General features: G+C 41.3%; 1 protein-coding gene across 7 annotated transcripts in view; it reads right to left on the bottom strand.

Moving 5' to 3' along the window:
* The window catches only part of myo5aa (myosin VAa), a 79484-nt gene that overhangs the window by 16177 nt on the left and 38622 nt on the right, over positions 1-24685 (bottom strand). For all 7 annotated transcript variants that reach the window (XM_049593716.1, XM_049593698.1, XM_049593707.1 and 4 more), the window contains exons 7-28: positions 23546-23627; positions 22257-22364; positions 21911-22017; positions 20190-20455; positions 19876-19957; positions 19613-19753; positions 17667-17792; positions 15942-16025; positions 11508-11663; positions 10895-10992; positions 10615-10701; positions 9895-10003; positions 9448-9659; positions 9050-9206; positions 8527-8766; positions 8180-8428; positions 3859-3952; positions 3588-3733; positions 3257-3370; positions 2974-3108; positions 2219-2275; positions 1790-2017 (exon numbers count right to left, since the gene is read on the bottom strand). In XM_049593716.1, coding sequence (XP_049449673.1) covers positions 1790-2017; positions 2219-2275; positions 2974-3108; positions 3257-3370; positions 3588-3733; positions 3859-3952; positions 8180-8428; positions 8527-8766; positions 9050-9206; positions 9448-9659; positions 9895-10003; positions 10615-10701; positions 10895-10992; positions 11508-11663; positions 15942-16025; positions 17667-17792; positions 19613-19753; positions 19876-19957; positions 20190-20455; positions 21911-22017; positions 22257-22364; positions 23546-23627 — 3078 coding nt within the window. The remainder of the gene's footprint in view (positions 1-1789; positions 2018-2218; positions 2276-2973; positions 3109-3256; positions 3371-3587; positions 3734-3858; positions 3953-8179; positions 8429-8526; positions 8767-9049; positions 9207-9447; positions 9660-9894; positions 10004-10614; positions 10702-10894; positions 10993-11507; positions 11664-15941; positions 16026-17666; positions 17793-19612; positions 19754-19875; positions 19958-20189; positions 20456-21910; positions 22018-22256; positions 22365-23545; positions 23628-24685) is intronic.

Raw genomic sequence — 24685 nt, 5'->3', positions numbered from 1 at the left:
GAACATTTTCTTCACGAATTCTGAGTGAGTCATTGATAAACAGATGGATGGTCTTGGAGTGAGGTATTCCTCTGAAGTAAGAATGCTGATCTTCTATTTCCTTCTGTGGTTAAAGGTCAAGGCTGCGCTCACATGCTTTTTAAGTCTGGGTTCCACATTTGACCATAATTTGGTCTCCTGTTGTGCTTCTAGTGCACGCTGCTGTCATACTTCAGAGGGAAAATTCACCCTTGAATGTTCTCATGCTGTTACTTATCTTTAATTTGATATTCAAAGACTTCGAGGAGTCTTGTTGTGACCACTTTCCCTCAGCCTGCTCTCTTTACTTAAACTGAGTTAGTGGTTTTCCACATTCCCCAGAGAACCTGAATTGAAGAAAGCGATGCATTTATTCTTTTATTTTTGGGTACTGGAACTAAAACATTAAGCTAACTGTTGAGGTTATGAAATTTTTTTCTTTCTCTAAACTCTCTTTGTAACCCTCTAATTGTTCTGGAACCCAGTAGGAACTATATTTCAGCAGCTGCTAGGGAAAATTAAGAAAAACCTCCAACAGAAATACAGCTGTTTTGAGCATCTAAGGGTATATTTTAAACTATCCTAACATTTTTTCTACCAGTGGTGATGAGAGCTGCACTTGTTCCCAATGAACATGGAGCAAACTGAGCGGTCCTCATGTTTACTGTCAACGAGATTATATATACAGCTGACTGCTGGATCAGATTTCTTACCTAAGGATGTTTTACATGCAGGACAAACTGTGGAAAAAAAAGTGTCAAACACTCATGCATGATGCAGGTTTTTTTTTTTTTTAACTGTACCTTCTCATCCTGTGGGAAAGCATGGATGGAGGAGAGAAGGTGGAGACAGGAGTTAGACACACTGACGGTGCAGTGAAAAAAAAAATAGCTACATACAGTGTGAACAACAATGGGAGTTAACTATAATTTTGACCGAAATCAATGACCAGCTTGAGTTCAAATGTCAATCAAGTAATGTTTAAGTCATCTTCTGCCATTAAGATGCAAATTTTTCATTGAAAATTTTCAACAAATTTTTGATATAGTTTAAAGGTCCAGTGTGTAAGGTTTAGGGAGATTTAGTGGCATCTAGTGGTGAGGTTTGCAGACTGCAACCAGCTGAAAAGAAGAATGAATGAAGCTGAATTAAAACCGTTTTCAAGTTACAAATGACCAAAATCTGTGTTTTTCCAGCTTGTTGCCGATGGGAATTTATTTATAGTGGTCGACACAAAAACACTAATGGCCCCATCTAGAGCCAGTGTTTGGTTTGTCTGTTTTGGGCTACTGTAAAAACTCTGCAGCACAACATGGCGAAGGCTCATTCTGCAAACACGATTCTTGTTTTCAGGTCATTATACTAGGATGAGTATATTTATTAGATTATATTATATTCCATTTCTGCCAATATATCCTCTTAAATCCTACACACTGGACCTCTATAAGTTAAAAAGGGAGTCTTAGATTTCAGGGTGTTTTTCAGGGTGGAAATCTGAGGTTAGGATCACTGGCAAAATAAAGTCATCTTTAGGCTTTCAAAGATGTGGCCCGATCCCTTTTTCTTTTTTTGGGATACTGTGCTAACAAACAGACAAACAGAGAAGCAGACACGGGTGAAAACATAATACACAAATGTAAGATGGTGGATGCAAACAAACAGGGTACCATCCACCTAAATCTCGCTTCAGTTTGTGAAACAACAACAACAGTGGTCGATGTTCTTTCCTTCTAGGAACACTGACAAAACAGACAGTGAAATGTTCCTCTACCTTGTGGTGCATGGCTTCCTTCTGACTGACCAGCTGGGAGCGCAGGATCAGCACCTCCTCCTTGCGGACCTCCAGCTCTTCGCAGGAGGAGTTGAGCTGCTCCAAGAGCACCTTGTAAGCAGGGGAGCCCGGGGCCCCAGCGTTTGTAGCTGCGTTACCCAGCAGGCTTTGCCTTATCTCCGCCAGGTTATGTTTCAGCTTCTTGTTTTCTGACTCCAGCTCCTGACGCTGAGAAGTGAAAAAAGAAATCAGTGTCAGGGGGTCGTAGTTAAAGACACGAGTGGCTAATGAGGCTTTCTGAAGCTATGGCATGAATTACTGTAATAAGAGTATAAGTTATCCGGCTTTGGGTCAAGTTATTCTCTGGAAACAGTGAGAGAGCATGTGCTAGTGTTAAATTTTTTATTTTACTCTTATCTGGTAACTTACTTTCAGGGACTCATACTCCAGCTCTGCCCCACGAGCCTTTTTAAACTCTGCGTCATCCTGAAACCAGAAGAAAACGTGGCGATGAATAAGGCTGAATAACAACATGGTTTGATTAGAGAAAAGGTGAGTCAAACACACACAGTAACAGCTCTAACTGTTAGCATCACACAGCTAATGTTATCAAACGCTTAGTGACAGGTCTAACAAGAGTTGCGCTGTGTCAATGTGAGATTGCTGGGATGGTTTAATGGCTTGCTGTTGGATGCCGGCTCCCACTGCTGTGTTAGCTCATGCTAACCAGTCAGAGAGAGCAGGAGAGAGCGCACCACGATCTTGTATAGATTCTAATTCAGTGGGAAACTCTGACAGGCTCCCAATATGAGATTGCATCACAACTATTTTTGCAATTTCAACTTTTCAATTTCATTGAAACACAAGGTCTTTAAACATCCCAACATGCATCACAATTTTTAGATAAGCTGCCATTAAATCAGGCATTTCAGGCCGTTACAATCCTAAAAACCTTCCCGCTAAATCCTGGAGATAAACCTTAATACATAACTTTTAGTCTAATATTACCCAGATATTCATTACTAGTAATACCAAGTAATTATTTGGTTATTACTTTGGTAATTACGTGATATTACTTATTACCTCTTCATTACCTCACTATTACTGAGTTGTACTGTAAAGTGCTACCAAGTGTTTCATCATTTGTTGATAAAGTGTTATGTGTCAGAGTGTGGGGTCAGTACCCTGGCTCTAGCCCGCTGGAACTGGTCCTCTTTGTTTTCCAGCTCGTTGCGCAGCGACTGCTTTTCTTGCTCCAGTTCTGTGAGACGTTTCTGCAGCTTGAGGGTCAGCGAGGTGTCGATTCCTCGTGTGACATCCTGCACGACAAAGAACTGTTAGGACAGAGCTTAAGCCCTGTGAAAAGTACTTATATAGCAATGTTTAGATTAAAAGGCCATTTTAACAGATTTTGCAACAGTAAAAACTTCGTCTCTGCATTTTTCCTTTTATTAAATGAATTCTTACTTCTGCGGCACGGGAACCTTCTTCCAATTCGGCGTACTCTGAGTTGCAGGTGTACTCTGATTCGTTGCTGCTGTGGGTGGAATCTGTTCTCCTGTGGCCAGGCTTGGAGACGTTCTACAGATGAGAGAAAATAAGCCTTTAAACTTTAAAAATGACAGACTCAAATTCTTCTTGCTGCACCTTCACATGATAAGTGCAGCTCAGTGTTGAATATTACTAACCAGCAAATCTTAATTTTAACAAGTTGAGTGAAACTAAAATGTTTAATTATGTTCATAAGTAAGGTAAAACTCTCATAAGTATTGACTGTGTGTATCCATTTGTTCCTCACCGAGGAAACCATCTCTTCTTTGAGGTCGTCGTATTTCTCCTCGAGGCGAAGGTGTTCTGTCAGGAGATTCTGGTAGCGAGATCGCTCCTCGTTCAGATCTGTCTCCAGCTGCTGAGTCTCCTCTGCTATAGCACGGGCCATTTTCTCTGATGGGACAAAAGATGCAGAAGGAGAAGTCAAAAGAAAGAAGGAAACATAATGTATGTTTAAGGAGACAATAATATACTTCTGCATGACTAGATGGATGATTTATGTGGAGATGTTTGCATACCTGTCATCTGCTGACTCTGTTCCTGAATCAACCTGTTCAAGTCGTCCTTCTCCTTCTTCAGCGAGCCATTCTGATCCTTCAGCTCCGAGACCATCTACACAAACACGCACAAACATTACATGTTGTGTACAGCAGGCGACTGTCAGCATCTTTAATGTGAAATTCTTACTACAGCGCTCCACAACTAAATGTGACTGATCCATTTAATTTGCACTTCTATCATCTAACACGTTACTTGAACTCCTAACTCTCAAAACCAGTGTTTCTGATTTAGACAAATCTCCAGGATTATTTGAAGAGAAAAGCCAAAATACTGCACGTAAAAACAAAGAACACACACACACACACACACACACACACACACACACACAAACACAGTTCAGTGCCTCACTATCACACTACTCTATCTCCTCTGCTCACCTGACCCAAAGCAACACTGCCCCCTGAGCCCACCACGTGCCCTTCTCACACTGGTTCGCTCTGGCTCCTGAATCGGGGAAAAACTGTTTTCCTCTGGTGCCAATATCCATATTTACACAATGTGCATTTTGTGATATACAGTACAGGCCAAAAGTTTGGACACACCTTCTCATTCAATGCATTTTCTTTATTTTCATGACTATTTACATTGTAGATTCTCACTGAAGGCATCAAAACTATGAATGAACACATGTGGAGTTATGTACTTAACAAAAAAAGGTGAAATAACTGAAAACATGTTTTATATTCTAGTTTCTTCAAAATAGCCACCCTTTGCTCTGATTACTGCTTTGCACACTCTTGGCATTCTCTCCATGAGCTTCAAGAGGTACTCACCTGAAATGGTTTCCACTTCACAGGTGTGCCTTATCAGGGTTAATTAGTGGAATTTCTTGCTTTATCAATGGGGTTGGGACCATCAGTTGTGTTGTGCAGAAGTCAGGTTAATACACAGCCGACAGCCCTATTGGACAACTGTTAAAATTCATATTATGGCAAGAACCAATCAGCTAACTAAAGAAAAACGAGTGGCCATCATTACTTTAAGAAATGAAGGTCAGTCAGTCCGGAAAATTGCAAAAACTTTAAATGTGTCCCCAAGTGGAGTCGCAAAAACCATCAAGCGCTACAACGAAACTGGCACACATGAGGACCGACTCAGGAAAGGAAGACCAAGAGTCACCTCTGCTTCTGAGGATAAGTTCATCCGAGTCACCAGCCTCAGAAATCGCAAGTTAACAGCAGCTCAGATCAGAGACCAGATGAATGCCACACAGAGTTCTAGCAGCAGACCCATCTCTAGAACAACTGTTAAGAGGAGACTGCGCGAATCAGGCCTTCATGGTCAAATAGCTGCTAGGAAACCACTGCTAAGGAGAGGCAACAAGCAGAAGAGATTTGTTTGGGCCAAGAAACACAAGGAATGGACATTAGACCAGTGGAAATCTGTGCTTTGGTCTGATGAGTCCAAATTTGAGATCTTTGGTTCCAACCGCCGTGTCTTTGTGAGAGACGCAGAAAAGGTGAACGGATGGATTCCACATGCCTGGTTCCCACTGTGAAGCATGGAGGAGGAGGTGTGATGGTGTGGGGGTGTTTTGCTGGTGACACTGTTGGGGATTTATTCAAAATTGAAGGCACACTGAACCAGCATGGCTACCACAGCATCCTGCAGCGACATGCCATCCCATCCGGTTTGCGTTTAGTTGGACGATCATTTATTTTTCAACAGGACAATGACCCCAAACACACCTCCAGGCTGTGTAAGGGCTATTTGACCAAGAAGGAGAGTGATGGAGTGCTGCGGCAGATGACCTGGCCTCCACAGTCACCGGACCTGAACCCAATCCAGATGGTTTGGGGTGAGCTGGACCGCAGAGTGAAGGCAAAGGGGCCAACAAGTGCTAAACACCTCTGGGAACTCCTTCAAGACTGTTGGAAAACCATTTCAGGTGACTACCTCTTGAAGCTCATGGAGAGAATGCCAAGAGTGTGCAAAGCAGTAATCAGAGCAAAGGGTGGCTATTTTGAAGAAACTAGAATATAAAACATGTTTTCAGTTATTTCACGTTTTTTGTTAAGTACATAACTCCACATGTGTTCATTCATAGTTTTGATGCCTTCAGTGAGAATCTACAATGTAAATAGTCATGAAAATAAAGAAAACGCATTGAATGAGAAGGTGTGTCCAAACTTTTGGCCTGTACTGTACAGTTGCAATCAAATTTATTCAACCCCCATTGCATATTAGGCCTATTGGCAAAATATACAATTTCTCAGCTGTTTGCAATAAACAAATTACACAAGAACTGTTTAAGTAGTTCAATGAAACTAATATTACAAGGGTTTTGATCCAAATTCAACACAAAATGCTACTTTTAATGACTACTGCAGTCTCAAAATTATTCAATCCCTTCATGACAAGTATCTTCAGTACTTAGTAGAGCACCCTTTTGCTGTTATGACCTGCTGCAAACGTGATGCATAGCCAGACACCAGCTTCACACAGCGTTCCTGAGGAATCTCAGCCCATTCCTCATGGGCAATGGCCTCCAGTTCAGTAATATTCTTGGGTGTGCGTTTTGCAACCGCCTTCTTCAAATCCCACCAGAGATTTTCTATGGGGTTCAAGTCAGGCGACTGTGACGGCCACTCTAGAATCTTCCATTTCTTCTTCTGAAACCAAGCCTTGGTGGACTTTAAGGTATGCTTGGGATCATTGTCCTGTTGGAAGGTCCAATGATGCCCAAGCTTCAGCTTCCTCACAGACGGCACGATGTTTTTACCTGAGATTTCCTGATACTTGACTGAATCCATCATGCCCTCCACACGCTGCAGGTTTCAGCCCCACAGCATCACTGAGCCACCGCCATGCTTCACTGTAGGCAGGGTGTTCTTTTCAGTATATGCTTCATTCTTCTTCCTCCAGACATACCGCTGTTCCATAGGCCCGAAAAGTTCCAGTTTTGTTTCATCACTCGCATAATGGAGCCGACTTTTCTTGTGCTTTTGGGTCAGTAGTGGTGTACGTCTTGGAGTCCGGGCATGGAGCCCTTCGGTGTTTAGTATGCGCCTTATTGTACAAACTGAAACCTCAGTGCCTGCTGCCACCAAGTCTTGCTGCAGGTGTTTGGCAGTCACTCGAGGATTTTTGAACACTTGCCTCCTCAGGAATCTGGTGGCAGCCGTTACTTTCTGCCATGTCCAGGTAGTGTAGCCACTGTTCCTTTAACTTTGAACTTGCAAACTATGCTTCCAACTGTATCTCTAGGAACATTCAGAGCTTTTTCTATCTTTTTGTGTCCTTTTCCTTGTTTGTGCAAGGCAATGATTTCTTCTCTGAACTTTTTGGACAATTCTTTTGACTTAGCCATATTTCTAACATGCAATCAAACGTCACTCTCAACAAACCCCTAGCCAGTCCAGGTATTTATGTGTTCTGTCTCAAGCACACCTGAACTAATGAAGCCCTTGATTAGTTGCATCAGGTGTGCTTGAGACAGGGAGTTGAATAATTTTGAGACTGCAGTAGTGATTAAAAGTAGCATTTTGTGTTGAATTTGGATAAAAAACATGGTAATATTAGTTTTTATTAAACTATTTCAACTGTTCTTGTCTACTTTGTTTATTGCAAACAGCTGAAAAATTTTACATTTTGCTAATAAGCCTAATATGCAATGGGGGTTGAATAATTTTGATTGCAACTATACATACTTCCAGGGAACTATGGGAGGTTATACTAATTAGGAGCAATTTCTGTTGAACTTGGTTTTAAACTAATAATGGGATTTTTGACAGCCACAGTCTCACTAAGTGGTAGAGGGAAGACAGAGGAGGTTTTAAAGGGACAGTTCACCTGAAAATCAAACATGTATATTTTTCCTCTTACTTGTAGTGCTATTTATCAATCTGGATTGTTTTGGTGTGAGTTGCCGGGAGATATCTGCTGAGATGTCTGCCCTCTCTCCAATATAATGGAACTAGATGGCACTCGGCAACTCACACCAGAACAATCTAGACTAATAGACAGCACTACAGGTACGATAAAAAGTATGTATTTTTGATTTTGGGGTGAACTGTCCCTGTAAAGAGAGTAAAATATCCACTTGTTTTTTTAATTCAGCTTCTGCAAAAACGTTCCTTGAAATTCAAAACCTCCAAATTATTTACTAAAATTGTTCAAATATAGAACCAACATCTAAGGAGACATCTCCAATCCACAACAAAAACAAGGACGAAGACAAAAACATCTACTGTAGTAAAGAAGACAACACTACTATATGTGCACCATGCAGAGGGAGATGGAGGATCAGGACAACTGCAGGTTAAGTGGACATCTTACTTTCTCCATTTCGTCCCTGTAGGTTTGCGCCCAGTCTTCGATGGTCTTCTTCTCCTTCTGTGTGGAGCTCAGCTCCTTCCTCAGCTTCTCCAGCTCCTCCAGCAGCGACGTCACCTGGCTGCCTTTGTTCTTGGCATCCTCCTCCACCCCACGCAGCCGGTTCAGCTCGCCACGCATCCGCTCGCTCTCTGCTGTGTATGAAGTCTCCAGACCGTTTAGCTTCTCGTGCATTGACCTGTTGTCCTTGGTCTGGAGGAACAAGACAAGAAAAGTCAAACACACAAATTACAAGTAAGAATCAATACAAGAGGACTGAAAACAAATATGGAGAAAACAGGGCAACTCACCTGCTCGTCGATTTTCCTCTGCAGCTGCATGATCTTGTTCTCCATGCCTTTGTTGAGCTTCTTGAAATGCTCCACTGAGCGAGCCTCGATCTTCAGCTTCTTCAGCTCGCGTCTGGCCCTCATCCTGCGAATGCAGCACTGCAGGTAGACGATGGAGACGAGGCAGCGCTTGTACCAGCACCGAGCCAACCAGCCACGAACACGCTTCTGAATGATCACCACCTTGTGCTCCCGCAGTAACTACAGACACACACACACACACACACACACACACACACACAAACACACACAATAAAGTAGAGGAAGACAGAGATGAGAGCATGTGGATATAAATATCTTCAGATTTTACTACAAGCTGAAAATTTCTTTCTGCAATATTTTCATTCAGTGTGTTTCTTCCCCATAAGTAACAGACATCAGTATTTTTTATTGCTAGATCTTAAGCTGGATCTCAGGACTTAATAACAGAGGGAAAGGTTAGGATGAATTATATATTTGAAGCATTTTGTGATGTGTGTCTTACCGCCTGGTACTTCTGCCGGGCCATGTAAGCTCTGAGGATCGTCTGCATGACCAGGGCAGCAGCCTGCTTCTGCCTGTAGCGTTTCCTCTCCACGCACATCCTCTGGTACTTCTGGATGATGGTGGCCGCCTGCGTGCGACGCATGAACTTGGCCAAGCTGAGGAGACCCAAGATACACATGTCTCAACTTACATGTATTTAACATTCTAATATAACTTTTGACCTTGGGTATATCAGCCTTTGACTTTTTAACAGCAGTAATACTCAAACTAAATTGTTTTAACCAACACTGTCTTACAGAACAAACACAGTTTATCAAAGGGAGTCAAATGTCTTTGCATCTGATTGTTCTGGTTGAATGGCCAAAGGGTGGTGAATATCAGGTTGAGCTCACTCACCAGCGAGCCTGGTATCCTCTGGTGAACCTCTGGATGGTGATGGCAGCGCTGCGCTTGCGCAGATACTTCTTGCGTGCTAGCCAGCAGCGGATGGTTTTCTGGATGCGAATGCAGGCAGCTCGCAACTTCTCCGCTCTCAACTTCTCCAGGTAGGCGACCTGGCCAGCCCTGAAGAAGATCTTGGTCTTACCAAACTGGTATTTATCGTGGTCCTGAAGGGAGACAGGAGCAGAGATCAGGAGTAAGACAGTGATTAGATGGACAAAAAGGGACAGATACACTGTGTGGAACCTTCACTAGTGGGTTTTCACAGAGGGGGAAAGGGGCAAAACAACGGACCGGAAAATGCAAAACTTAAGTCCATTCAATATCTGTATGCACCAGGCAGTGGAAAGCCCTGATTTATCAAAAAAAAAAAAGGAGAGGTAAAAGCTCAGGTAGTCCGACCTGCACCAGCATCTCCAGAACATTTCTGCAAGTCAGCTTCTTGTCAGGTAACACGTCTTTCTGCTTCATCAGCACTCTGTAACGGCTGAAGAACTCCTGGTACGTCCATCTGAGACACACACAGAAAAACAGTTAGAGGACGGCCATGACCTAAACATCAGATACTTTACTTTTTTCCAATTAAGCTAATTTTTACAAAAAAAAAAAAAAAAAAGTGCAAAGAGGGAAACAGGTTTGCTTTGCTGTTTGGCTTTCTGTTAAAAAAAAATACTCATCACCACATAATGCAATGCATGATTGTAGTGTCAGGTTGTAAAAATCATTCTGATATGCTCCTGTGAGGTGACTCATCTTGACTAAAATCCTAAATTAACACTTTTTCTATTCCTTTCTTTACATGATGCTCCAAAAAATCTTGTATAAACAATGTTATATGCGTCTCCAATGCGAGGAGGAGACCAGACAAAACAATATCCTCTACAGGGATAAAACTAATCAGCTGAGCAAATTGGGTAATGATAGATAATAAAGACACAGATCAAATCGATTCTGCACTGAGCTGGCTGCATTGTTGTAAGGATGTTTTCACACATAATGTATGCACAGCAGATTCTTAACTGCAGGGTCAAATTTCATTTGCCTTCTGCCTAGAAACTTAAAAAAAAAACTTCAAGGACACAACAAGAGAGCAGTAGCAGTGTTGCAGGGATGCATCAGTACCTGGATGGGAATCCAGCAGCAGAGATGCGGATGGTTTCCAGGACACCGCAGGCTCTGAGCTGCTGCACTGCACGTTTAGGATCAAATCTGCCAACAAAAAAGAGCCATAGTCAATATGGCTGCCATAAAGTACACCAGAGCTAAGATGGTGGTCTAGAGAATATAAATACCTTTAGAGTGCATAAAAACATAAAAGCAATTGTACAATACTCCCCCAGAATAACAATATAGTTGAAATGTGCTGAAGAGTTTTTCATAAACAGAGAAGAGGAAGACTCACGAGAAGGCCAACTTGAAGTCATTAGGTTTGATGCAGCGAACATAGTGTGGAGTGGTTGCGTTCAAAGTCTCCATCAGCATTTGCAGAGAGTTACGAAACTATACGGGAGCACAATCATCATCATCATCATCATCATTTCTTTTGTAGTGTAAAATGCAAAAAACAAACCAACAAAAAACACTGTGGGAACAACAATTTTTTTTTTTTTTTTTTTTTAAATTGATGCTGCAGGTGGCAGCAGTAGTGACTCTGTTAGACACAATAACAAACAGACCGAATCAAGCAAAATGTAAACACGAAATATTTTATTTATAACAATAATCTAAGCCAATCAGTGTCAAAAACAAGCGCTTTTAGTGGACGTACAGTGACGGCTCGCTATCGGCCCTGGAGGTTACATTGCAGCCTTCGTTCAATACACAATTTCAAAAATTGCTCGCCCATTAGCCACTTGAACATAAAATAAACAATACATGTTGAATGTGATCTGATATCTACCAAAATACACCGGATCACTAGATTGGACTGAGCCCGTGTAAACACCCACACTGATCATGCAGGCATGTAACTGCATCAATCCACAGAACAAGACGATGGAGAGAGAGAAACCAACCTGGCAGCCGACAGTCTTCTTGTGCTCCTTGCTGCTCTTATCTCGACCCTTGTCAGGTTTAATGCTGAGGCGGGTCCGGCCTCCAGTGCCGGGGACCTGACCAGTGGGGCTGGTGGCTTTCTCCTCATCCTGGAACAGCTCCACCAGCAGGTCAAACTGGGAACAGCAGCCCATTTACAGTCACCAACAGAGCAGCTAATGGCAGCATTAGACACTGCAGGTAATATTGATTTACTGAGTAATACACTAACCACAAAGCATTTTGCTCTGTGTGTGCTGCTAAATTAAGCTTCAGTGCAACTCCAATGCATATTTATGGGATCTAACAGTCTCTTCTTACAGTACATGGCATGCATATAGATTTCTCTTACCTAGTGCACACAGCCTCACGAAGCATGGCAACTTTCATTTGAGCATTTGCCACAAGCCTTTATAGACTGACTTTAGTGTTGAAAACCACAATGTTGATGACTTCATTTTTAAATGTATATAGTAAACAAGTAATCTAATCTAGTTATCAAGTGTAGAGAGAGTTTGACATAACAATTCATCTCAATATTTTCACACAAAGACAGCTGACAAGCTGCTGGATAGTTTAGATGAGTGAGTAGATGTCGCTTGATTTGTTGATTAGCGTCTGTTAAACTCATACACAGTCGGAGAGCTGTTAAAATGTTTTAAAAAGCCAATAAGAATAATGAAGGGTTATGTTTTCATATATGGCTTTATGCAGTGGCCATATATGACTGCATGGCATTATTCTGCCATGGTGATATGACATAAAATAGTAGCATAAATGATGCACACACTCATCAGTCATGTTCCATATAACACTGAGGTTATATGAGGAGGATGCTGTGTTATGTGCAGTTTCAGGTCCTCCTGCTGTGCTCACAGCGTTGCCATGCTGCTTCTCTCGCCAGCGTCATTAAGCAGGATAATCTGGACAGCCACGGCCACAAAGGCTTTACGTGCTGCTTGCTCTCTGCATCACTCTGGAAACATAAAAAAAATCCTCCTTCCTTTGTCCCTTGTTTGTCTGTCCAATCCCCTTTTCTCTTCCCAGAGTGCCTTCAGTGCTCCCCATGCAGCAAACAAAGGCACACACACACACACACACACACACACACACACACACACACACACACACACACACAACTTCAATCTCCTCAGTGCATTAGAGTGATAATAACTCCAGACTGCCAGAGGGAAACAGGGAAGGAGGAAAGAGAAAGAAAAAGGAGCTGAAGGAAGAGCTACAGGCAGACCAGCGTTGTGAGAACGCCTCTGTTTACCTTCTGCTGGCAGGGAAGGGTTGTCATGATGAGGACAGAACCAAACATACATGGACAACATATGGAGACACAGTGACAAAAGAAACACAATGACATTAAAAGGAAAAAAAAACCCACAGCTCAAGTTCAAAATCATCATCAACCCCATCAAACACTGTAAAACACATCTATGATTCAAACTGAAAAGCTGAAAAAAAAAAACAAACAAACAAAAAAAAAACCCAAAACAAAACAGGCAGACTGACGTTGAGGCTGAAACAGATGGGATGATGATGAACACTTTGGAATGCATTTCCACTGTGCTCTGAGTCTGCATGAAGTATAGAATATGTCTGTAGTAAGAGGACGGCCACACAATGGAAGTCTGCTGTAACCTGGGTTGTAATGCATCATTGGAAACCTCAGCATCAGGCATTTCTCGAATGCACTGTATTGATTTGACTTGAAAGCAGACGTCGGCATGAATGCAAGACTCCTCTGGGTCTGGCAGGTCCCAGTGCAGTTTTGAGCAATGCAGGTACTGTGGATGCATCACAGCGCTGGAACATTTACCTGCAGTTCCTGTTTTATTCAACCTGGGTTCAATTTTTATAGTTTTTGGCCAGTTGCTAAGATCTGGGATTTAAGTCACACTGCTAAAAATATGTGGCAAGATACATGAGTGGTGACTTATTCGGGTGAAAAAATAAGGCGGTAGGTAAAATGTAAAAATTCATCACAGTTTACTGACTTCCTGTTTCAACTTTGTCTCACTGTACTGTAAGTTTTCCTGTGCAATGAAAGACTGTTATCAACATTTTCAGGTGTGCTCACTTTGGGTTTAGTTGAAGCTGTTTAGAAACTCTAATTTGGCATAACTGCTTGTGTACACTCTGTATGACTGTCTCTCTGCATGTTTCTTGCCCCAGTTCGTTGCAATGATGTTGCCCTGTTTCCAGATTTGAGCAAGGCTACAAAAACAAAACCCAAGTTGTAATAAACCAGAATTTTCCTCTAACTGTTTCCACAGCTGAAAGGCTATCAAGACCCTGGCTTCAGAAAACTACATCATCTCTATCTTGGTCTGCATTTCATTCACTGAGATGGTATCTAGTGTGCCTTTCTGAGGAGGGGCACTTCACTTTAAAATCTTTCTCTGTTTATCAATGGGCAATCAGAACTGCCTCCATGCCTTCTTGCGTGAATGTTCTACCTCTCGTTTTGTATTTGGCATGTTAATGTGTTACATGGTGATGCAATGACAACTGTTAGCTGCTAGATGTATACAAAATGGTTTCCCCATCATTCTCTGATTGTTGAGGGAGCGTTTAAGACTGTGTCCAAAATAGCTCACTACGTATACACTACATACTCATTATGTGTGCTAAAGTTCGACACACTATTGTTTGAATTAACAGTAGTATGTATGTTTGTGTATGCACTGAGCTGTAATTACCATGTCATTTCCTGAGAGCCTCCTTGCCGGTTGGAGACGTGGAACCATGGTAACCTGGGCTAAAGTCAGCTCAAACAGCAATTTAAAAATAATTAAAAATATATATTTGCACCTAGCAAAGTGACATCTTATACTTACACTAATGCTGAAGCGTACTGACATCACAGAGCTGTCTTGGTGGCTGTACACCGCTGTGTGCTATGAACGCTGTCATTACCACATTGCATTGTGGGATATTTTTACAGGCACAGGGTCCAGTGTTTGCATACTGTATTATTTCACCAGAAACAGTGAGCATTTTGCATACTATTGCTCTCATACTAAGGTATTGGATGTCTGCCATACTGTTTAAGCTTACTACATGACATGTTAGTGCGAAACTTTGAATGTAGCCAGCGTGGTGTGGTTGTGAAGGTTGAGTACCAGATGAGTAAATTACAGGTTAATAATATGTATCCTAGTGGTTTAGGTGACATATTAGAAATGTGCTTCTCATGGTATGATCAGACAATCAACTACACACACACACACACACACACACACACACACACACACACACACACACACTCTCACACACACAAATGATGGGATAAGCTTGGCATAGACGTAAAACTAAAGTTAATTAGACTAAATCTCATTAAGACCGTATTACCATTTAATCCCAATTGTTTAAATCTCAGACTTCCATGGCAACATTCAGACTATACATCCATGAGTGTGTCTGAGTGTGTGTGCCTGTGTATGTTTAGTGATTGTGTTAGAGGTTAGCGCAGACAGCATTTCAACCCTTACCCAATTCTGCTCTGGTTGAAGTCTATAAGAAAACAGCCGATGGTCACTTTGAGCATTTTGGACAAACACACTATATCGTAGCCTGTGTGTGTGTGTGTGTGTGTGTGTGTGTTTGTGTGTGTTTGTTGTGTGCGCGAGCCAAACCAGCCATGAGGATTTAAAGGCTTAGGCCCCTGAACTAGGACTAAAACACACACACACACACACACACACACACACACACACACCACGTGATCAGTTCAGACATGATCTGGACAATTTAGGTGTCATAGAACGTGTGCGTGTGCGTGTATGTTTGTCTATGTAGAGGATGGTTTTCCTGTTTTTTCCAAAATGAAATGAGCATTTCAAAAACTGTGAAATCAAGCCTTGACTAGTTAGTGATAGAAAAACAGGATAGTTGTTTCATCCCTGTTTGACAGAACTTGTAAATATTTCTGTAAAATTCTATTTGTGTGCGCAGTGTGCTGCTGCATACACTGAGCTACAATCATATTCATCCTTTGTGGGTCATGTTTAGCCAATGACCTCACTGTCTGTGTGTGTTGAGCTTTGTCTGTTATGTGTAAATAAAATCTAAACCTCTCTGACCATAAATCTCCTATGTTGAGCGTTTGTCATCACTTCTGGCGCCAACATTACCTCCACAAGGCCAGAGGAGGGCACTGCTTCCCTGAGCCTTCATGTGGGACTTCTGGTCATTAAACAATAGTCTATTTTTCCACACAGGCCAGGTGCACCAGCTCCCCATGAGCTGCAGGCTTCTTGGCTTTGATCTCAGTAGAAGCATCATAGCGTTTTGAGTTGTTTCACTGATGTGTTCAAATGTCTCATAAATCTTGTCAGGATCTGCTTTTGACTGATCACATCTTGATTATACATGTAATGTACATGTGTGTCCACACTCCTCACCTTGCTGGCCTTGAGCACATGGATCTGTTCCTCGTTCACTGTGTCCTTGTTCTTCTCCAGGAAACCGTCACACTGGTACTCCACCTGCTCGACAGCAGCAGAGCACAGTTTGCGTTAGAATCACTGTCAGGACATTTAGCTGGGCTTTATCTAGGTCTTTCATTTCTAATAAAAACTATGGTTTACCTATTCTCCCTGGCAATTTTTATTCCTGATCACATTTCTGCAGGTGTCAGCAAATAATCTGACCCAAAGAAGCATGTTCAGTCACACTTTCCTCATGTTTAAGATACATTTATAGTGAATGTTTCTATCTCTCACTTTTACGTCAAAATAAAGTGGCTCAGTAGCTCATATGCAGACACAAACTCCTGATACAAGTTTCTTTAAATACATCATCATCAGTCTTTGCAAATGTCTGGTCAGAAATATCTCCCAGGATCCCATTTTAATATCAGTGAACCGCATGGGAAAGCCCGCATTAGTCCTTGGCCATGTTTATCTGTAACCTTATAGTGAGGATCTAAAAACAGGCATGAAAAATAACGCTGTGTCATTCAGCACCTCACTACAGGACTATTACACTAATGTGGATTACACACCTCAGAAACACACTCACCCTCAACATTTCATTGCAGGACTGCTTTTTTCTTTGAAAACAATGTTAACAATAAGAAAAAAAGTCACCCATCCTTGAGCCATCCTAAAAATAACTCCAGCACTGCAGCAGCCACTGCAGCCAATCTGTCCCTAACTGTTGTCTGCTGAGCTCGGCTTCTGCTAAGGCTACTTAACTTCAATTCTTTCATGGCACCAAATGAATTGTTTTTATACTTTTGAGTTACTGAGAAATGCCTTGTCATTCAGTGCCATATTTTGATACCCGAGGAGTAAATCTTAGCAGCACCAGTGAGCCAATAAGCATGCAGCATGCTTGTACCAAGATCTAATAATGCTGGTGATTGGCTGTCTAATGTTGCATATCGTAGAGACATGCAGGATAAACGCTACGTTACGCCCAGAGACGGGGCTCACGTGTGTGTGTTGTTGTATTTTGAGAGGCTTGACTATAGTGTGTGTTGCACAAGTGTATTAATCAAAGGTGTGGCTCCATTTTTTCAGGTTTGATGTCTGCGGGCAATGTGATATATGCAAAAAGGACATTGTTGCTGACACCGGTAACACAACAAATTTGATGAAACACTTGAACGTGCACTGAATAAATTTACGAGCAGAAAGTTGCTCCGTGTTCGACTGCAAGAAGAAGAAGGGACTGCAGCCATCTTCCTCTCAGCATTCACGGTTGCGTCAGTCACAGAGCCTCATTTAAAATCAACACCAACAGACTCACCTCATGGCACAATGATGACTGGGATTTTAGCAGGAAATTTTTAAAAAGCATAACAATTTGAGCTGGCGATTTAGTGTGCCAAGATGCCACCAAAACCAAATGCCTGTGGTGTCTGGTGGCATTTAACGCAACCAAATGCTTCCACTCACATTAAAGGTAGTGAATAATGTACAAAAGAAAATGTATCAAATAAAGAAATCTATTGGTATCAGTATCACTTTAAAAGGTACTGGTATTGTAATTTCTTAAATGACACCAAGCCCTACTAAATGAGGAATAAAAGTTGGATGTCAGACTTACAAAGTAATGAATTTAACTCTCATTCGATGACAAACACTGTGTGCATATGAAGCAAACACATCGGTCAGGCCCACCTTGTCAGCAAAATGTTGGATGATGAAGGCGCGGTTGGACATGCGGGGCTTCTCAAACAAGGAGCAGGTCTTTAGATGGGTGTTGTAGAGTTTCTGAGCCCACGAATCATCCGAACCTTTTGGCATCTGGTGGGGAAAGGGAGAAGACACAGTGTAAACTATCACTGAGAAAACATGTATGTAACCATCTGCTTATAAATACACTGAGAGAGACAAGCAACTGAACATTTCAAGTCATTTTTTTCCTGGTTGCACAGCGCATGTCGGGGTGGGAATCTCTAGGTACTTTTTGATTTGATTCAGATTCAGAGGGATATGATGTGTTTATAATATGAATGTTAATGCATTAAAATTTTTGATTTTTCTACTTAAGAGTTATTTTTTTCTCACTGTGCTCCTTATTAAACATAGGGTACATAACATAAAACAATCAGCCATCCGCACAGGATCTAAAAAGGACAGATTATAGAGATCAGGGTGGAGCGCACAGAGTAGAGGCAACAAACATTATTAAATGTTTTGATGTCAGATGTGTCTTCATCTGACTCTGATGAAGTTGCCTCTGGCATTGAAAAGTTCGTTGCCTCTACTCTGTGTGCTCGAATATATTTTGGACCTAATCTCTGACGTCTTTTCTGGTATGAGATTGACTCTGAGAGCACTGGACAGGCCTGCCATTCCTTGTAAGGCGGTCAAAGTGTGCTAAACCTTCTCCTTAGCTCAGAACATAAACACGATGCATGTTCAAGTCTGTAACGCTTCGCCATCCATTTAGTTCAGCTGCAAGGAACGTACAGCCCGGTCTTACAAAATCATTAAGGGTGATCATAATGTCAAGAATTAACTTTGAATTTCCCATTATTGACCTTTCTGCATCAAGACATAATGTTTAAAGAGAGAATCACAATGCATCTACGAACTGATTTTTTCCAGCACCCGAGTGCACGAGGACAAAATTTTTCTGATATTTCTTTGACAAGACGTCAAACCAAATGCCCATTTTGTGTTTGCATTACTCTGCAATTGTTTGCAGTGAGGACCACCTCAAATGTCAATAGCTTGTAAAAATGACGTTACAGCAGAGCCTCAGAGAAATTAGTCAGCATTGTTAGTGACTGGCTGAGCTGTGGAAGTGTGTAGATTGTACAAATATGAGCCTTGCCTTTACTTCAGATGATTCTGATATTTTATATACATTCAACCAAAGATCAGCCCAACATGACTATGAGCTGTGTGAAGCATCAAGAACATAATAAAACATGCGATCCAACTGTGAATACAATTGAAAAAAGCCTTGTTTCCTATTGTGCATGGTAGAAAGTGGTCATAGTTTCAAACAGGGTTTGAGAGTTCCTGTGGGTGAACTCTGATGTGAACTGTGAGTGTAGGTGTTGGAGACTTGGGTCTAGTGTGTGGTGGGAGGCTCTGACAGGTCCACTGTCAAAAAATGTAAAGCAGAACGTGGGTGTGAATGGATGGATGGTTCTCACTGAGAGGTTCAACCACAACCCACAGGTCTCTGCTCAGTGTGCAGCACGGACTGACTTTACTTCTGCTGCTTGTTTACATTCATGAGAAAGTTTTTATTCCACCAACAGTGTTCATAAGTCATCAAGTCTTATGTAATTTCTATTCCTAGCTCGTGTGCTGCTGCAGACTCTCGTTAAAAGACAGATGAAAGATTAGAGGACTTATGATGAAGTCCATTGATTTCTGTCTCGCAAACAAATGCACTTTTAGGAAGAGCGCTTGAAAAGATCAGCATCAATGTTCAGCTGCATCAAATAAAACAAAACTGTGACAAAGGAGAAAAATCTCATTCAATTTGTCATGTGTTGAAAACAATTCTCTCTGCATCTGAGGTGCCTTTAAATAATGGTGAATTACTGGAATAACTAAATGTAACAAACTATTTTTTTTGTTTTCGTGGACTAGTTAAAAAGTACCTTGCACTCCTCATCCAGCAGGTCCAGGATGCCCATCTTGGCTTCTATGAGGTTGATGCACGGCTGATTGTCGTAGAAGTCAATCAGAGTCCAGGGGATCTGCTCCCTCATGTACTCCTCCTGTTCCAGCTTGAACACATGCTGCACACACACAAACACAAACACAGGGATTAAGCTGCATACTTGCATAAAACCAATTAAAAAAACACTATTTTGTATCTGTAAATTTGATTTTCAATAAAAAAAAAAATCATGCTGCCCACCATGTTGAACTGTTGCTGGAGTTTCTCATTAGCGTAGTTGATACAGAACTGCTCAAAGCTGTTGATCTCAAATGTCTCAAACCTGAAGAGGAAGAACAGACAAGTCAAGCAGCTGGATAACATCAATTACAAGACAAACTACTTAAGTCAAATTATCAAATAAAAATTTAAGCAAACAATATCTGTTGCCCTTGTTTAACATATTTTCCATTGTTAAGAAAGCCAGTGCAAATTGCGTCACTACTGTGTTGAGCCATGGTGTACATGATAACTGTTACAATAGGTTAGATTGGCTAGTTACCGCACACACGTACCCATATATGTCGAGGACCCCAATGAAGGAGTGCTGTTTGATATTGGTGATTAGTGCTTTGTTAACGTGCTCCACAATCCAGTTGAAGAGCTTAGCGTAGATATGTTTGGACAGAGCGTCACGGGCATTGGTGGCCTGCAGGCGGGGGAGGGTCTTGATGTACGTCTCTGTGGCCGTCTTCAGCTTCCTGTGGCACAGCCACTGAGCCATGTCCTGGTAGGTCACGCCTACCAACTCGCAGAATGCTGTTAGGTGGCGATTGTTGGGCTACAGGGAAAGAGTAGAGAGTAAATCATCACTAGGGTCCAGGTGTTCAAAAACAGAATAATACAGACTTTTCAAGAATACAAAATCTGAATGACCAGTGCTCTTAATGGGACTACATATCAAAATGTAGGCTATTAGCTATGTGAAGAACAGGTGGAACATCCAGTATTAAAGTGTTTTTTTTTGTTTTTTTTTGAAGAGACAGAAAATAGCATGGGAATCTAATTAGTAGAAACTACTTTTAGCTGTGTCATTGTAATTAAAGAAGTATTTCACTGCTAGAAAGATGTTTTTTCTTGATAAAACTTTGCTATCTATGCTGTAAAAAGATGCAAATACTTCTGAAATTGGTGCTTCATGACCAGAGAAAATAAAGGAAAAGGATGGTGGCATTTGCTTTTGCTTAAGAGGTACAAAACCCACAACTACCAGAATGTACTGTGATAAATTAAAGTTCAAATTACATCATTTTTGTTTGATATTGACAGCTTTTTTAAATTTCTTTTGCTTCACTGAACTGAAAGGCTTATTTGGTAGCTACTGTCTACTTTATCTAGATTATCATACTGGTAAAACAAATCAAGTGAACAATATAAATGTAGAATGTAAATGTGTATATATATATATACATTTGACCAATTTAAAAGTTTTACTACACTCTGCTCCTGAAATCCACCCTTCTGCTGGGATCAGGATAATCCTTATTTTTTCTGGATCAAAGGTATCCCTATCATAGTAAAAAGTTTGGAACAATACACTTGCTATGATCCAGATCAAAACCAAGACTGGATTATGTGATTTAACTCCATTTCAGAATCCTTTCTTTTTTGAAAAACGCTAAATTTTAAAAAATTGGATCCAACCTAATAACCAAAATCCAATCAGATTACTTCGGAACATCTAAGCCCAGGATACACTCAACAAGATGTCAGCTAAGAAAAGCCTGAACTCACTGCCTGAGATGATATGGCTGGCTAGCACAAAAACATTTTTTAAATCATTGCTTAAAACATAAATTTGTGAGAAGGCTTTCTATTTTAATGCCTAACTTGTACTTTTGTGTTTGTGTTTTGTGTGTTTATTTCCTTTTGTTCTATTTTTGCCTCTGTACACACTATTTTTCTCAGCTCTTAACATTGTGTTGCTATTATCTTATTTTCATGCACTTTGTGAAGCACTTTGTAACCTTGTTTAGATAAGTGCTTTACAAATAAAAATATTATTATTATATATTATAAAATGCAGGTTGATGATGAACAAGTTGTGCTAATAAGCAGCCCTGACTTATCACCTCTTCACTTGATATTCCTTGGCTCTAACTCGCCCTACATAATATTTATTTTTAGATTCCTGTCTAATACAGACTATCACATAACTACAGATATAAAGTTGTTAATATCATGCAATCTGTTTCAACACTGACAATCAGTACTGCAGTATAAAAACAATCCTCACAGGAATGGCACTGCTGTCTGCATCTCTGTCCTTTATCTCCACATTTCCCAGATGAAGAATAGCAGCCAAAACCTGGAACAACCCCATCTGATAGGACTCATTAATACCTGTGGAGGGAAAACACACACACGTACATATTAGCGAGTTGTGACCCCACTGTTAACCCCTACTATACCATGCCTGTCCTTATCCTTTGTGTCTATCCCCAAATTCAAAGGGCTGGAGAGATATGACAAAATGTTTATTCTAATTCTCTTCAACATAAATTAGACTGCTGGCTTACAATGTATACATTTTCCAGACACAGTTGAATGTGCATTTAAATATGTGAGGGTATGCATGTTACCGAGCAATGTGAAGGCATTGCGAGTGGTGGACAGCTCCTTGGTGTCGTCCACACCGTCGATAACGGGGCTGCGGCCCTGCTTGGTGTACAAGAAGTCATTTGCACTGCCTGAGTGGAGAAACAGAGAGGGGGAATACATTAAGAAAAAGTGCAGTACGTGCAGTTTAACTCTGAGCAACTTGGGTACAACTTTGCTATCACAGCATCCTCCTTCATGACGCAGAGCTGCACTGGAAATTAACATAAGGAACAATGAAGCTGTAGCATTTATTTAAAAAAACATAATGTTTCTCATTAGCCAGGCAGAGCTGTGTGTTAAAATCATACACTGTGACATCAGTGCACCAGATCACCATTTTGCATATGGCTCAGGGTTCTTAGAAAAAAACTAAAATCAACAACACTTCTGTGTCAGAATGATGTTAGCTCAACTTTCCCACAATCAGTGTCTTTATACACATTTTACACCGAATTAAGGCATGGCCTGTTGCCTGGCAACGAGAGGCACTGACGCGACTGTGACAACGACCCCATTTACTGAGCCAGGAAGTCAGCAGGAGAGGAAAAGACAGCAGCTGTGTGTGTGTGTGTGTGTGTGTGTGTGTGTGTGTGTTTGTGCGTGAGAGAGAGAGAGAGAGAGAGAGAGAGAGAGAGCACAACCAACTGAGTGGCTGCAAGTGACAGTGCCAGCAGTGTGTGTGTGTGTATGTGTCCCATGACTAGGATGAGCAGGTGCAGGTCCACAGTGGGAGCGCTCTATATGAGAGCCTGTTCAACCACTCAGTCAATGAGTGTGATAAGTCTAAACTGATATATATAATCTGATAATCTGGCAGCGCTCTTCAGACACCTCACCGTGGTTTATCAAGGTTTTTTGGGAAATATTTTTATATTGATTCTATTCTGGGCCGGATCAGTTTCAGTAGATGTTGTTGTTAAAAACATTTCTCATTTACTGCTGATTAAACTTCGCTTATTTTTTGTTTGGCTGAGTCAATGATAGATTTTCAGTGTTTTCAGTTTTCCTGCTGTGAGAAGCCACTTCAGCTCAACACAATACAAGCAGTTACTCTGTGTTCACTGATGATTCAGAACGGCTGTCACTTATGTAAGTGCTCTAGGTCAGATGATATACTCTATGTGTCTGGTTTTTAAACATGAAAATGATGAGATGATCCTGCCGGGGCAGGGAATCAGCTGATTTCTAGGTACTGTTTTTGTAATTGCTCATGACTCAACTGTGGAGCTCCATGTGTGTGTGTGTGCGCGCACAGGTGTGTGAGACTTACTCAGCTTCAGAGTCTTGAACTCAGGCAGATGGGATGATGCGCAGAGCTGATAGAAGATATGATAATTCCTTTCCTCGTCAGCCTGAAAGAAAGCATGACATCATATAATGTGAGGTGGTGAACAACTTTCCCTCCATACATGCCACATGCCCAGACTGCTTACACATAGTGCATTAATCACTGTCGTCAGGTTGCGTCTGGCGTCCTGTGCCTAATTAGGCACAGAGTGGAGCCATCCATTAGGCAGTTTATTTCTAATTTAATCAAAAAGATGTGAAATGAAATGGGTTTTCCTTCACTAGGTTCATGTACTTGTCTATGCAGAGGTCTCTTCCTCTTCATGTGAGACGAGACACTGTTGGCTAGTTATGGGTGGGTGGGCGCACAGTTCATCATAGGGGGAACGTTTATTAATAGTTGCTCACTTTGAAATATTGTTAGCATTCAAATCTTTGTTGAGCAATCTCTGTTAGGATCAGGTTTCAGTGGGAATAGCCCTCTAATGTTTACCTAATCCCAATGCAGTGGTTTAGTCCAATTAGGTAACCCCCCTCCAGTGGTTTAGGCCTCGTCCACATGTAGCCTTTTATTTAATGTGTTTTGGCCTTTTGTCCACTGCGTTTAAAGACACTGGAAACTGACCTTTTGTAAAACTCTTTCCAGGCTTAAGATTTGTTTTTTTCAATGTTGATGTCACAGTGTGCAGCATTATCTCCTTTGTGAGGTGTCACAACTGAGTCGAAATTTCATGGTTTGGAGGATGTGGTTAAAATACCGCTGGCTCTAACCTTGGTAGCAGGACTTACATGTTTAAACACAAATGTGTACTGAGGCACAGAGGTGCAAGAATGTGCTGTGGAGGTCACTGCTCCAACCAGTCTTCCTATAATAGCATTTTTTCAGGTTTCTGATTGGCTGACATCTTCTTTTTCTATGCTTGGGTTTAAGGTAAGGATTATATCATCACCTGACACTGATAGCACTTCAATTGTGGTTTTGCGTTGTCATTTTTTTTAAACAGTGCTTGTGTGGACAGGATTTATTTCAAGAATGAAGAAGTGAAAAACCCTGTTTTCAAATATACCCATGTACATGTAAACTAGGCATTAGTCCAATGAGGGTGGGGCCAGGAGGGGTTTA

The sequence above is a fragment of the Epinephelus fuscoguttatus genome, linkage group LG2, assembly GCF_011397635.1.
Source record: "Epinephelus fuscoguttatus linkage group LG2, E.fuscoguttatus.final_Chr_v1".
In the NCBI taxonomy this organism is placed as follows: domain Eukaryota; kingdom Metazoa; phylum Chordata; class Actinopteri; order Perciformes; family Serranidae; genus Epinephelus; species Epinephelus fuscoguttatus.
Note: the sequence above shows the minus strand (reverse complement) of the source record. Positions and strands in the feature narration are given on the sequence as shown.